This window comes from Sycon ciliatum, chromosome 3, assembly GCF_964019385.1.
Source record: "Sycon ciliatum chromosome 3, ocSycCili1.1, whole genome shotgun sequence".
Classification (NCBI taxonomy): Eukaryota; Metazoa; Porifera; class Calcarea; order Leucosolenida; family Sycettidae; genus Sycon; species Sycon ciliatum.
In genome coordinates this window covers 9,978,744-9,994,412 of record NC_088645.1, presented here as the reverse complement: position 1 = coordinate 9,994,412, position 15,669 = coordinate 9,978,744, and the positions used below count along the sequence as shown (strand labels likewise).

The 15,669-nt window shown below is 49.6% G+C and overlaps 1 protein-coding gene across 1 annotated transcript; it reads right to left on the bottom strand.

Moving 5' to 3' along the window:
* Window positions 1–6,115: 6,115 nt before the first annotated feature.
* On the bottom strand, window positions 6,116–8,658 carry LOC135812828 (uncharacterized). Its single transcript, XM_065326044.1, has 3 exons — window positions 7,488–8,658; window positions 7,113–7,382; window positions 6,116–6,204 (listed from the first exon to the last, which is right to left on the bottom strand). The coding sequence occupies exons 1-3, from the start codon at window positions 8,656–8,658 to the stop codon at window positions 6,116–6,118; spliced, it is 1,530 nt and encodes a 509-aa protein (XP_065182116.1).
* Window positions 8,659–15,669: the final 7,011 nt, after the last annotated feature.

Sequence of the window (15,669 nt, the reverse complement as noted above, 5' to 3'; positions counted from 1 at the left end):
GTAGTGAAATCAATCAGTTACAAGTCTCTGGTGTAAGCACTCGTCATATTTGAGTAAAAAGCCGCCACGATGAGATGTTGCTGACCGAACAGTGCACTGTGTGTACGTGTAGTGCAACAAAAAAGTTCAAAATACGCGGGAAATCGCGGAAACAGGGTCTTTAAAAAAAAGTTGTGTAAATCCAACGCTAAGGCACCGGTCTTGAAAGACTCTCAGCTAGCGAGTACTTCTAGCTCTGCGAGTATGTCCATTGCCACGGAGCCCGGCAAGGCTTCTTCGAAATCCACCGACAACAATTCTCAGACTGAACAACACGATGATAACCCTACTAGTCAGAAGCCTTGTTTGACACAATCCCTTCCAGTTGCTGAGCATGGGACTGTTGAACCTGACAGTCAGCCGGCCGAACAGTGCTTGGACAAGTGCGCTTCTGACCAAGCCAATTCACAACCTGAGAAACCTGTTCACCAATCGGAGGATAAGTCCCTGTCTGCCTCCCAGGACCTTCGAATCAACAAACTCCTGAGTGATGCCGCTGACCACGATTGGATGAAGGAGTTTGTAGAAGTGCCTCCCCTACGTCGTGGAAAACGCCATGAGTCATCGCCAACCAGTAAATCCACAGAACCTTGCGTGGCAGCTCAGGGAAAGAAGGGAAAGCAGGGAAAAGAGAATGTTTCTGGATCTCGCTTCAACAACCTTTCTGTAGAAGCATGAAAACCGTAAGAACTGTTAGAACCCGCGATATTCATGTTAAAACAAAATGGCGTCACGATTTATTGAAAGTGGTATAGTTGGTGGTACGAGTGTTCAAAACTATTTGAACTTCATACTGTTCGTCTTCTTTTTGACATGCTCTCTTTCCATCGTCCTTAGCTTTTGTTTGTTGAGAGCTGTTTTGGCTTTCTCCTATACCTCTGGGGGATGCCAAGCGATGGTTTTGAGAGACTGGTGATGGCTGTGAGCGAGAGTTTGCCGATCGGCGTCGTCCTCGCTATAGCGATGAAAATACTAGTTACTGCGCACCTGGCAGATATCACAACACGTCGGAGCGTCCAGGAGCAAAGGAATCTTGGGTTTTCACTGGAATCTAGTTCCTCCAGCATCGTGTAGCCCACCGTCGGTGAATGGCGGTCCAGAAAGGTCGAAACTGGTCTTCTGCAGCATCTCGCAGTCCTGCGAGGCACACTGAATACGCCTGTCATGTATTCTACAAATAAAAATCACGAAGTAGTGGACTTTACAGTGATGAGTCTATCCTGTATGCTGCAAAAGACGCAGGAAATGTCACTGGTGTCTGTACACTCAGTGACTGGACGCCAACACCCCAGTCTTCTCCTGCAGGATCTGTTTGACATTGACATTATGCAGTAGGTCGGCATTGACCTGGTTTGGCAGCTATCGTAATAGTATCTGCCTGGTTGGATGTAGCAGGTTGGTGTTTGCTCGTCGTCCAGTCCGGAATTTTCTTGTAACTCACGGTGGAGTACGCGCAGGGCTTGTGATCATCCCTGTTCACTTCAATATTATCAAACACAACGTTCCCTTTGTCACTCATCTTATCCTCAGTACTGAATTTGCTGACAATATTGCACCACACTTGTCACAACCTACCGCCACTGCTGGCGGTGGCTACTGGTTCGTCAATGGCGGTGACCAGGCTGACTGACTAGCTTCGAGACAGCGGCCTCGTTGTCAACCCCGCGGCAGCCTAAAGGTTGATTTTATCGATCCAGCCTCAGCGCCATGTTGACGATGCCCTAGTGACTGTGTGTCATGGATTGCCTTGCCATCAGCGGTCATTGCCGTCCACCTTGATGCAGCCCTCAACAACTGGCTCAGCCCATGGGAGTCTCAAGTGGACAAAGTTGTTGCCAAAGTAGCTCAGAAGATTGGTGCATCGTGGTGTGGGTGAGCACATAACTAGGACTTCCCAGCGCCTATTTGTCCAGGCTGCGATACTATGTGACATGCTGTACTGCACATTCTTTTCAGCACTGCAAGGCCGGCAGCTGGACCGACTGCAGGCCGCCTGTTGCCAGTGCAGCATTCTGGAACGTTCCTTCCTTCTGAGATCTGTGGAATAATAACTTTCTTTGCTTCAAAGCAAGTTGCTTACCTTTCTGTTGTGCTCCCAGTGTCCTTACAACAATAACCTACAGCAATGTTTTATTTTCCTTTCCATTCCCCAACCAATGAATACTACGATGTCGATTCTATTTCTTCATACTTTGGTGTGTGCCCGCGCACGCACGTGTGTGTGTGTGTATACCTCACTCGCCACTCGAAGTTCTGTTCCCCATCACTGGAACACTGCCTGTTCTTTCAGGACCTGCCATCATCTGCGGATGGGCATTCAATGATTGTATTGTGTGTGTGTTTCATTCAGAATCAGATCCGCTCTCGTTGCTATTAGAGAGAATCTGTGGGTTCACATCCAGTGCATATTTAGATTTGCGTGCTTTTCTCGCCACGGGCGCATACAAGGGACATTGTGTGTGTGTGTGTGTGTGCGTGTGCGTCTGTGTGTATGGGGATATTGTCTGTATCGGCTTTTGGTACTAATGTTCAGGTCTGTGCTTGCATGTGGGAACATGAAATTGTTCGGTTCTGTGCATGCTATTGCTATGTTGTATATTATTGTATGTATGTGTGCATTTCCACGAACAGTGTAGACGAGCGTGGAGAGTGCATTCATCCCTCATCAACCACTTCCCCTTGGGCTCACGAGAGTTTTTTCTGCGTACCTCTCATTTTTGTTTGTTTCTTTCTGATACTGTATTGATGCCGGTACCTGTACCTCGATGTGTTCCTCTATCTGCAGTCGCCTTTAACCTTCAGTCAAGTTAACGTTTATTGTGCTCTATTTATCGTGCGAATCAAAATAAACAATAATAACACAAGTCGTGCTAGAGTGACGACATGTGCGTGTAGTCACTCTAGCACGACTTGTGTTAGTGGTTGATGCGATGGGACGTTATAATTAGGTGGAACAGAACACACATTGGGCAGATTGATTGGGCATCATTGATTGTGCTCAGTCTAAACAGTGAACATAATAATTATCTCCAGTGACAGACTGTAGCGGCTAGCCTCCAATAGGTAGCTGGCACTAGTCGCTACTGCTTGTTTGACAGGTACTGCCAGAACCCCTGTTGTGTCATGCTATAGATGCACATGCCCTGTTCTGGGGCATACTGAGGTACTTTGATTTTGTTGACTGCATGTAGACAGGCGGGATCCAATAGTAGTTCTCGTAGACCTTGGCTCTTTGTAGGTCAACCACCATCGCATGGATCGATCGGTGACTATGCACTTGGAGGTTGGAATAGCCCGCGCTGAACAGATCTTGCCATGGCTCAGGGAGTGAACTCGCTTACTCGACTATCCCGGTTTTAGTTAACCAGCATGAGTGGTGCAATTTGTTCATACCATGTTGCGAGCTCACAGTTGTTTGGGCAGGTTTTGAGCTGCAACACGAAACAAAGCGAAATAACGGCGTGACTGTAGAGCAAGGAAGCGGCGAGACGGCACTTCCAGGACGAGACAGGCAGTAGAGATGTGTTCACAGCACGAGCAACTTCTCAAACCCTGCCGGTACTCCACAGTTACAAGAAAATGTCAGACTGGACGCCGCGCCAATGCAAACCTGCTACATCCACCCAGGCAGATAGCTGCCAAACCAGGCCAATGTCGACCCACTGCATACCGGTATGTCAATGTCAAACAGATCCTGCAGGAGAAGACTGGGATGATATTGGCGTCCAGTGTACGGACACCAGTGACATTTCCTGCGTCTTTTGCAGCATACAGGATAGACTCATCACTGTAAAGTCCAATACTTCGTGATTTTTATTTGTAGAATACATGACAGGCGTATTCAGTGTGCCTCGCAGGACTGCGAGATGCTGCAGAAGACCAGTTTCGACCTTTCTGGACCGCCATTCACCGACGGTGGGCTACACGATGCTGGAGGAACTAGATTCCAGTGAAAACCCAAGATTCCTTTGCTCCTGGACGCTCCGACGTGTTGTGATATCTGCCAGGTGCGCAGTAACTAGTATTTTCATCGCTATAGCGAGGACGACGCCGATCGGCAAACTCTCGCTCACAGCCATCACCAGCCTCTCAAAACCATCACTTGGCATCCCCCAGTGGTATAGGAGAAAGCCAAAACAGCTCTCAACAAACAAAAGCTAAGGACGATGGAAAGAGAGCATGTCAAAAAGAAGACGAACAGTATGAAGTTCAAATGGGTTTGAACACTCGTTCCACCAACTATACCACTTTCAATAAAATTAATCGTGACGCCATTTTGTTTTAACACGCATACGGTCCACTATAATGGCTTATTAGTAATGATAGATCATCAGAACACAATTTCTTTAGCTGTATCTTTTTTAACCCTTTCCATGCCAGCATGTTTTCCTGTGTTGGCCACGCATTGTTCAGGCGCTGAGCTCAACTGTTCAAAGCTGCACGCGCAGCTCAGAACGAAATTTATTGCTATTTCACTATACCTTGATGGATATTCACGATCCATGGCTTGTTGGAAAGATCTGGACACCAGGAAGCCATTTCAGGGACTCACAGCGCGACAGGCATACCAGGGCCACTTCCATCTCCTCTCAAAGTCCCCCTACCATGCCTGAAAATAACAAAACGACTGCCTCTCATGTTTTCTTTCATCTTCTTGCTCATTGTGAACTGATTTTCACGATTCAAACTGCGTTGGAAAGCTGAGATTCAAGCGCGTTTGTTGCAGCTGACTGCGCAAGCGCTGTGTCTAGGGGAAATCCCTAGCCCACACGAAGTCGCGAACAAAAAATTTAAATCGATCGCCAAAAAATGAAATTTGCGCATTCTGGCCGTTCAATTTATCGCCGCTCGGTCATACCTTGTTGTATCGCGAAGACCTTTATATTCCTGGAAAGCTGAGCTCAAGACCTTTCTAGCGGTGTCTCAACCTTAGTAGTCCGAGATATTTTGACGGAGTTACGACAGTTTGTACACTCGTCTATAGCGCGCGATACACATGTACTGTACAGTGTACATTGTACAGTCTAGGCAGAACGCGTAAACGCGTCCATGGCCGATCGGCTCATACTAAAAAAACGCGTATTGGAAAGGGTTAAAATGTATGTAGTCAATACCGTTAAATGTTCACTCAGACTCCTTTGCACCAATGCATTTAGCTTAGGAAACAAGCTAGCTGAGTTCCCACACACACTGCACCAGCATAATCCCGACATTGCAGTAGTGATGGAAACAAAGTTTTCCTCTGAAACCGTCCCACTATCCGACCCCACATTCCCTGGCTACACCACCTTCCGGCTGGATCGAACAGCACGCGGTGGCGGAGTGGCGGTATGGATCAGATCTACACTCCCAGCCATGGTAATTGATGAGTTATTTTCTCCACATCACGAACTCATTTGGCTATCCATTCAATTGTCCCCTGGACAAAAGATAGTCTTGGGCGCTGCTTACAGGCCAGGTTCGACGGGGCCCAGTGACCTTACGCTCATTAACCATCTTGATGACATCCTTCCCTCTGCTCGTGCACTTGGTGCCAACCTCATACTCGCCTTTAATGTGCATAACCGCAATTGGCTCCATAGCTCGAAGACCACACCTGCGGGGGAAGCCCTCGAAGACACATGCACAGCCCACTTTCTCACGCAGCACGTTCAGAGTCCTACTCGCGGGGATAACACACTCGACCTGGTGATGTCCACATTCAACTCTCCAGTGACCACGCAGATAATGTCCCCTATTGGTCGATCTGACCACGCTGTAATTCTTTCGGACTTCACAGGTGTTTTATTATTATTATATTATATTTGAGGATTTCCCAAAGACGTAGTCTAAATTGAAGGGAGTTCCATTATAATGGGAGGCTGTAGGGTTGAGATAGCAGACAGTGGAGGGCTAATGATTCGTAATGAACAGCCTAGCAAGATAAATACAATTATGCTGAATGTTCCAGAATAGTCCTTTACTCAATGATACCTATAGCCTCGGGGTATGCCTTGAAATACGAAATGTACCGAAACAGAAACACAAAAATTAATAAGAATAAGCGCAACGCTCAAAGAAGGAGGACAGAGGCATGTCAGTGAGGGGTGGCATTGTGTTTCGTGTCAGAGAAGTGCGTGCAAATGTGACTGTGAAACAGGGACTGCGAGGCTGTGGCTCTCAGGTCTGCGGGCAAGGCATTCCAGACAGTAGCGGTGCGGAAGAGAAATGACCTCCCGGCGTGTTTCCCAACCCGTGGCAGAGTGAATGCGAGTTGGCGGCGGCGACTACGCGTGGGGCAGTATCCCGCTGCTTCAAAAAGTTCTGGTTGGGTGGTGACCAAATGGAAGAATTCCATAAGGCAGGCGATCTTCCTGCGCCAGGATAGACTTGGCCACCCCAGCTGTTTAAACAATGATGACTTGGGCTCGTCTGATGGGCAAGGGCATCTATCAAGCCGCATGACTTTGCGAGCTACTCTGGCTTGCAGCCGTTCAAGGGTGAGCCGCTGTGCAGCAGAGAGGGAGGACTCCCATACTGGGCGGCGTATTCTGCTGTGAAGCGGACATACGTAAGGTACAGCTTCCTGACGATGTCTCCTGTTAAACGGTCAGCCATATGGCACAGAAGAACGCAGCGCTGTCTAAACTTGCTTATTGTCTGTTCAATATGCTCCTGGAAGCTAAGTGTTTCACTCAACAACACTCCCAGGTGACGGTGACTGGTTGACGGCTGGATACCGCGGATGGTCTCTGCAGCTCCTTCCTCAGCGAATGAGATAACAACAGTTTTCGATGGGTTGAAGGTTCCGCCTACTCGGTCGGCCCAGGCAAATGTGTCCTGCAGGGCGGTCTCCATTGGGCTGGTACCTTTGGTTCGTGCTTGGCCGACGGCGGTGTCATCCGCGAACAGGTAAACATCAGCGTGCTGGTTGCGTTTCGAGGCACTGGGTAGACTGTTGATATGTACCAGGAAAAGCAATGGCCCGAGGTGGGAACCCTGGGGTACTCCAGACTTGACGGGACGTGGGGAGGACAGATGGTGTTGGACGCGGACGCTGAATGTACGCGTATCGAGGTAGTTCTTAAACCAACTCGTAGCCGGAGCATCGCAGATAGTCCCGAGTTGCTGGAGAAGCACGCCATGCGGCACTTTATCGAAGGCCTTTGCAAAATCGAGAAATGCAGCATCGTAAGGGATGCGTTTATCCAGAGTCGAGGCGATCTTAGTAGTGAGCTGTATCAGCTGGTCAACTGTGGAGCGATCACGGACAAAGCCGAACTGTTCCGGGACAATGATGTTGTTGACCTCGAGATAGTGACCGAATTTGGTGGCGATAATCTTGTCTAGTGCTTTCGCAATAGCTGGGAGTAGGGTTATAGGGCGGTAGTTGGAGGTATCACACGGGTTACCTTTATTTTTAAATATGGGGATTACTGTTCCCAGCTTCCAGGCACTAGGAAACTCACCTAAGGTGAGGCTAGCGTTAAACAGGTTGGTAACAGAGGACGTTATACATGGTGCGATCTCTCGGAAGATCCTGTTCGAGATGTTCCCGCCTGTTGCCTTATGCTGCGGGAGCCTTCGGAGCACCCGGTACACTGAGGATTCGGCCAAGACTGGCAGAGAGAATAATTCATTCGGACAGTCGTCGGCTGGTGCTGGTATTGGACCTGTACCGTGAGCAGGAGTGCACTGGCGCTCAAATACCTTCGCGAGCATTTCTGCTTTCTGCATTTCTGCTTTCTCTGGTTCGCTCTGTGCCGTGTGGCCCTCACACGTTAGGTGAGGAACTTTATCTTTCTTACAGGAGATGTTGGCAAGTGTCTTGGCTTTCTTCCACCAAAGGTGGGCATCTTGCTCATCGTGAATATTCTCACTGAGGCGCTTGAAGTACAGGGTCTTGGCATTTCTTAACTGGTTCTGATATGCATTCCTCTGGGCCTTGTAGGTTAACCAGTATGTTACTGTTTGGTGGCGCTTGGCGGCACGGAAAAGGCGCTGCTTCTGGCGATGAAGGTGATGCAGATGCGGGGTGAACCAAGGCTTGGTTTGCTGTCTTCGAGATGAAACTCGTCTGTACGCTAAGCAGCTGGCAATGGCTTGTGTGATGCATGACTCCCATGCCCACCACGCACTCTCGATGGTGGAAGCACCGAGCATACACTCCCGGAGTGGAAGAGATGAAAGTTTCTGTCGTAGAGATTGAAAGTCAGTGTTCGCGTAGTCTGGTACAAAGCGGGGCGGCGGGTGCTTTGGGGTGTGCTTTCCTGAGAGATATTTAAAGATTATGGGACAGTGGTCTGATAGCGGATCTAGGACTTCAAGGTCGGAGATACGATGCTCTGCGTCTGTGATAACCAGGTCGAGAAGTGATGACTGGCTACCCGTAGCTGAGTATCGCGTTGCGGTGTTTCGGACAATTTGCTGTAGTGCAAGGTCGTCTAACAATCCTGCTAGCTGTTTGCCCTCTGCCGTATCAACATCTGTTGCGTTCCACTGTCGGAGTTTGGCATTGAAATCACCGAGAATGACTGTCGTGCCTGAGGCTGACAGTGCGTTGGCAATGGTGGACTGGAAGGACACAAAAAAGTCATGTTTTTCTGCTGATGATGATCGGTGAGGGGGCCTGTAGAACATGTGGAATGTATTCTTTCGACTGTTCTGCGATTCTATAAATTCCACGCAAATGTGCTCCAGTTTGCATTCAAGGTCGGTCCGCCGTTGGAAATGGCACATAAGCGATTGTCGAATATAAACAGCAAGTCCTCCGCCTATCGCGGAGTGTCGGGCACCGTCTCTATCTTTACGCAGGAGGCTGTATCCGGGAATTGAGATAGCTGCATCCGGCAGTGATTGGTAGAACCACGTCTCACAGAGGAATAGGAGGTCAAGGAACGAAGTGTGTAGTAGCGACTCAATGACTGGGATCTTATGAGTGGCGCTTTGGCAGTTGAGTTGGCCTATCCTAAGGTGGAATGAACGTGTTATGGGCGTGTAGGGTGGATGGCTAGATGTCACATCAGCAAGAAGGGCAGGGAGGGGTTCTGCATCGTGAGTAGGACATATACTGGTAGGCCTGGTTAGATTTGACTTAGAGGGGAAAAAGCTGGGTGCTAGGGGATTAAGAGACGCCATTTGTAAGAGTGTCGGCAGAATCCGCACAGTAGTAGAATACAGATTGATATGCGCAAAAATGTTCCTGACCACTATTACTAGGATGCTTACTTGCTCAAGTGCCGTTGATGCCTTGCTCCTACTCGTACGTGTCGTCGATGACTTGCGGCTACTCGTTTGGCAACATCGGCCATCTCTTACGCGCTGGCCTGCTTTGCCCATTGCTGTTGTATGTCGACATTGAATGCTGGCTGCTGCTCGGGGATCAGCTGGGTGGGGGTCAGGACATGGGGTGCGAAGGTGTGCTTTCCCGATGCTAGGGTAAAACCTTCTTCATCTGGAGATGATTGGGCGGCTTTACCTCGGGATGGTGGTGGCAGCGATGGAGCAACAGGTGTTCTTCCTACCCATGAAGCGGCGGTGCAACGAACTGTCTGGCGGTATGAAAAGGCAGACTGGAACCGCCTCCGATCCTTTTTCCGCCAGGTTGATTGGTCAACCGTCATTACTGCCAACCCAGAAACTTCGTGTGAGCACGTTACTGCCACAATCATGAAAGCCGTTTCCCAGTTCGTTCCATCCAAGACACTGACAGTGAAGTCAACGGATCCGAAATGGTGGACACCTGAGTGTGCAGCCGCCATGAAGGAGAAGGACAAACGCTGGCGCACTTGGAGGAAGCACCCTCACGATTTTGCACTGAAACATGAGTTTACCCGTTCTGTAAACAATGCTATCGCATTCCTCGCTAGATCTAGAGTTTCCAAAGAGAACAGCCTCAGACATAGCTTGTCGAATGGGTCCCTGAAGGAGAAGGAATGGTGGACGAAGCTAAAGTGCGCTTGTGGCGAGGGTCGGAACACTGACATTCCCCTGCTCGTTGATAGTGAAGGTTGCGAGAGGGCCACAAGGTATGAGAAATCGGAGGCTTTCGCACGTTTCTTTTCCCACAAGTGCAGTGTGCAAGGCGGCGACCTTACCACGATGGACTTACCGGACACGGCATTCGCTGACGCACCTGCACTAACGACAGTCCACTTTCGCCCCGATGCAGTCCACCGGCTTTTAGCTCGCCTGGATGCCTCAAAGGCGACTGGACCCGACGGTATTTCCGCTCGTGTCTTGAAGGAATGCGCCAGAGAACTTGCCAAGCCACTGTGTCAGCTCTTTGCTCTTTGCTTCCAGCACGGAGTCCAGCCACAAATGTGGAAGACTGCCAGCGTGGTTCCAATCCACAAGCGATCTTCACGATCCGCCCTAAGGAATTATCGTCCAGTTTCACTGCTGAGCATAATCTCTAAGATTGTGGAGAGCGTTATCAATCGTCAGCTCATGAATCACCTTGAGCGTTACAAACTCATGACACCCCACCAGTTCGGGTTTAGTCGCCGCCTCGGGACCTCAGATGCGCTACAGGCTCTACACCACGCCTGGATCACAGCCGTCGGACGAGGCGGTGCAGCACGTATTCTAGCCGTGGATATTGCCGGAGCATTCGACCGTGTGTCCCATGCTGGCCTCCTCCACAAAGTCCGCCATCCTGGCATTGGCGGCCCCTGCATACCTGGCTCTCTTCCTACCTAGGTGGACGTCTATTCAATGCTTGGTGGGCGCCCAAACCTCATCGCTGTATACCATATCAGCAGGAGTTCCCCAAGGGAGCATACTCGGCCCTACACTCTTCCTGATTTACGTGAACGACGCCTCAGAGACCCTGTCACCCGGAGCCCACCTGGAGGCGTACGCCGACGATACTACCTTGTATAGCCTGATATCCCTCGACACATCCCCAGCCGAGGCAGGCAGGGGAGGCAGCATTGAGCCTCCAGACTTATGTTGATCGCTTGCATCAGTGGGGCCGCAGATGGCGCATCTCCTTCGAACCGTCGAAGTCCCAAGCCATGACCGCCACTCTCCGCAGAACCTCCATCAATTTGCCTCGCATTGTCTTCGGCGGCACTCCTGTCCTTGAGGAGAAGGCTCTCTCTTTACTTGGAGTGACCTTTGACTCGAAGCTGTCATTCAGCACTCATCGCGCAAAGCTGCAGGCAGCGACCAGGTTCCAGCTGCAATCCTCAAACACTGTTCTCCTGTCCTTGCACCGTCCCTCACCATACTAATCAATGCATCTCTGGCTTCTGGTGTTGTTCCTGCATCTCAGAAGATTGCGGATGTTCGTCCCCTCTTCAAGTCAGGCGACAAAGCTGTCGCTAAGAACTATAGACCAATATCGTTATTACCAATAATTTCCAAAGTCCTAGAACGGGTAGTCCACACGAGACTCTGTAAGTTCCTCTCCGGAAATTCCTTGTTCCCCGCAAACCAGTTCGCATATCGCCCACTTCACTCCACAGAAGATGCCCTGACATTGGCTGTAGACAGATATTTGGAGGCAGCGGATCAGCAGCACCATACAGGTCTTGTACTTGTCGATATGAGCAAGGCTTTCGATAAGGTCAAACACCAAATTTTGGTTACAGATCTATTTCAGCTTGGTATTACCTCAACGGCGCTCAGTTGGTTCATGAGCTACCTAACTGACCGCCGTCAGCGAGTCGTCCTGAGCAATGGCAAGTCGCCCGCCCTCTCTCCCTGTGAGTGTGGTATTCCTCAGGGAAGTGTTCTGGGTCCTCTTTTGTTCTCCATCTACACAATGGAAATAGAACAGATCACAGCTCCAGCCCACTCACAGCTGTTTGCTGATGATATCCTGCTAGACGCCATCAGTCAATCCGTCGAATTCTTGAATTTAACCCTCTCCCGTTCAGTCCCCAACCTGGCCAACGTTCTGGAAGAAAGAGGCTTAATACTAAATCCCTCCAAAACCCACGTTCTAGCCCTTCATGCGTCTCGACAAGCGATGTATCCGCTGCGTTGCCAACCAGCCATTCCCCTCAAACACAGATCCCATCTACACCCGTCTAGGCCTCATCCCCATCATCCAAAACGCCCACTGTAAACTCCGCCTCCTCATGCTTCGTATCCACACCGCCAGAATTAGTAATCTCCTGTCCAAGCGCCTACGTCGCCAGACTGAAGGCGTCACTCGGATCAACGATCCAAATGCGTATGTTGTCCCTGCCACGAGGCGAGTCTCTGGTGACTGTCGGCCGCTCGTTTCTGCTGTTAAATTATGGAACGCCCTCACGGCTGTTAGCGGCACTTGGATCGCGGCAACTTAGTTTTCTGCACGTGAACCATGAAAAATCAATGCATACTCATGCATAACCAGTCAGCTGGCCTGCTCGCCCACGCATTTGACAGGTAACAATTCCATCAAATTTGAGATATCGCTTCGTTCGAAGTCTCAAAACAGTTCTAAAGTCACCAAACCACGCTGGTAATCGATGGCTATTCAATGTTAACATCTTCAGGAAGACTTCAGCCGTTTCCCGAGAGTTTGGGCATCGTTGCCGTTATTTTTCACGGTGTTCTTCTTCCTCCTGCCTGGAGCTGCAATTGCATCCTGGAATTATTTGAAAGGTATTTCGTGCGGGATGTGGGAGGTTCCAACAGGCATAAACTGACATTGCTATAGGATAACTGGTAACTTTCACCCTTCAAGGAGGTAGAGCAATGAGAATTTTTTTGTGGCGGTCGTCCAATTTTTGTGGCGGTCGTGGCTGTATTTGTGCACTTCCAAGGCTTTAATTCTGCCTGATACTACTCTCTACTGTATGGGAATCGTTGTTTAGGCACATGTAGCTGTCTTATTTGGTAGATCTGCTGTTGTCAATCACTTGGGACACTTTGTCTAGCCTATTTGTCTTTCGTTCGTGCCATCTATTAGTTTTGTGGGGTGCCTAGGCCTGTATTTGTGAAGTTCTCGAGTAAAGACCCTAATTCTTGACTGGAGTCACGACTTGAATTGTATTTCAACGGCTGGGCGAGCCCTCGTTCACGCAGTTGTCCTTATTGTAATACCGTAGAATCCCGCGGATAAGCCCACCCGCGTATAAGCCCATGCCCGCACATAAGCCCAGGGAAAGTTCGAACATCACAAGGCTTCGTCGTACAAGCCCATGGGCCTAAATTGTACCATGAGTCCATAAATTATGGACTCATGGTCGTACCATGTACATGTACGTGTAGTTTTTTTTGTTTTTTTGTTCTTTTCAGCACAATCGTCGGTTGTTTTTGTTTGCACAGTGGCTTTCAGCACTTCTCACTTCCTAAGTTCCTAGGTACTTTTCAAAGCACAATGTTGGTGTCAGCGTATAAGCCCATGCCCGCGTATAAGCCCATGTTCTCGTATAAGCCCACCGAAATGTCCTTGTGAAACAGATAAGCCCATGGGCTTATCCGCGGGATTCTACGGTACCGTACTGGCAATATATGTTGCCGCGTAACGCGTAACGCAGGGGGGGGGGGGGTGCGGCGTAACGCGCGACCAGGCTAGTGCGACAAATTTTCGTTGAGTTCGTAACGCGCGTCCGGCGGGGTGCGGCGATCTTTTCATTGCAGTTTGCACTGCAAAAAAAAAAGGCTGAAAACTGTGAAAGCACGTGACCGCGTGGTGAAAAGTTCAAAACTGGACGCAGCAGGAAGTCCTCACACTCGAAGGCGCATCATTCAGTGGTTGGCGATCTCAATGGTTTCTTCTTTCCCGAGGTCGTTTTGCACTCTGATAGTTAAAATATACAGTCTTCTATTGATATCGTTGTCGCCCTTTGCCGTCGGGTTTGTAACAGTTGGATAGCAACTGAATTTCTGTGCCTTCAATGTAGATGACCAGGCAGGCACAGTGGGTTGGTCAAAGACCATGATTGAGATACGAGAGGTACCTGGTTCAAGTCCTGCCTGGGAGCGGTTTTTCCAGCCGTGCTGCTACCCACAGTCAACTGGGAACTTGTGGCCAGGCACAAGGGGTACATGGATGCAGCTAATGGGGTCGTTTTCGGCACTTGTGCCAGTGGTTGTGAGACTTGCCCACTCACCCCCACCGTTAGGCGCTGCATCTGCCGCTAGGGTTTATCGGGTGTTAGCGGCCGTCGTGAGTTCCCTTCGGGAACGGATACGATAATTTACTTTTTTTTACTTTAATGTAGATGAAAAGAAAAAATGATGTGGCAAAAGCAAAAAAATGATGCGGCAATAGCAAAAAAGTGATGCGGCAATAGCAAAAAAAGGACTGCGGCAATATAGAAACCTGTGTAACGGCTCCTGTGCGACTTTGCATGTAACGCCCTGCGTGCGGCAAACATGTGCCAATGTAACGCTTCATGGCCTCACTGCGGCAACATAATATTGCCAGTACGGTAGTCAATATCTGCTTGCTGGACGGACTAGCAGCTAGAATAGGGATGACCAAATGGTCCAAGTGTGTACTAGTACACGATAATTGTTTCCATCATCGTGAAATGAGCGTTGTGGAATTGCAGTCGTCTGCCTTTGGCACTGAGGACATGAGGAGAGTTGATTGTTACTTCTGCTCAGCAATGAAGCGATCATCAGCTCTCTTTGTTCTAATTATTGAGAGGATATACCGGCATCGCAATCAAGTAAAGATTAGGCAAACCTCGCCAACCTCCAAAGAGAGTCGAAGATATTTTCTCCAAAATGCGAAGACGATCTTTGTGAGTTTGTGACTTGCATTTGCGTGCATACATGAGCAAGTCACGGACCACGGCACGTGCGCGGTTACCATGCCATCTCGAACCGACGCCATCTTTCTAAGTTGCCGCTTCTTGTCAGCCGTGTCCTGCCCCAAGAGTTCAAGTCCCTCGCCTGCCATAGATCATTCAAGAGACTTTTAAAGGTTTATTTTTATGGTTAGCCAGCATCTAGGCTTTGACTTTTGAGTCGTGACTCAACTGTGACTCAACTGTGCTTTCTTCTTCTTTCTTTTTCTTTTTTTCCCTTTCTCTTTTTCTTTTTGAGTATTTGCAGTCTGTGTTTTCTGTGTTTTTCTCTCTTTCGTGGAGGCTTGCTTGTTGTATCCTTGGCTCTCGGCCGTTTCTTTATCGCCATCATAATATTGGGCACCATTGCCCGTTTGGTCTGCGATACAAAATAACATGTCAACAACAACAACAACAACAACATCTCCGGAAGGTTGCCACTCGAGCCAAACAACGCCTGGGCTTCCTGCGCCGTGCAGCGCACATTCTCTCTCCAGCCGGCCGCACCACAGTATACAAAGCATTTGTTCGACCAGTTATGGAGTATGCCCCCCTCATCTGGATAGGTGCTCCGCCCAGCTACCTGCAACGCCTGGATCATATCCAACGCTGTGCTCTGCGAATCATCGGTCCAGGTGCACTATTACCTAGCCTGGCCATCCGTCGTACTGTTGCCTCGCTTGCCTGCCTATACAAGCTGCATTACCTGCCTGGCCCTCCGCAGCTACTCTCTGCCTGTTTTGCCACCGCGCCATTTCCCCTCATCCAGCCCCAGAACTCGCAGCGAGCATGGTAGCGTCATTGGCCATGACCACCAGCTCCAACACCAGCTGCTTGCATCTGTCCCGCAGGCATTAAAGCGCTCGTTCCCACACTGCAGTATTAGTGACTGGAACTCCCTCCCCGCCGCTCT

Bases quoted from the DNA above. Each gene is read 5' to 3' on its own strand.
- LOC135812828 (XM_065326044.1), bottom strand. From the start codon at position 8,658: ATGTTCTACAGGCCCCCTCACCGATCATCATCAGCAGAAAAACATGAC. The intron at 7,383-7,487 runs GTGAGTTTCCTA...CCCTACTCCCAG, and splicing joins TAACGCTAGCCTCACCTTAG to CTATTGCGAAAGCACTAGAC. The intron at 6,205-7,112 runs GTTGGTTTAAGA...CCTTGCCCGCAG, and splicing joins CTGCGATGCTCCGGCTACGA to ACCTGAGAGCCACAGCCTCG.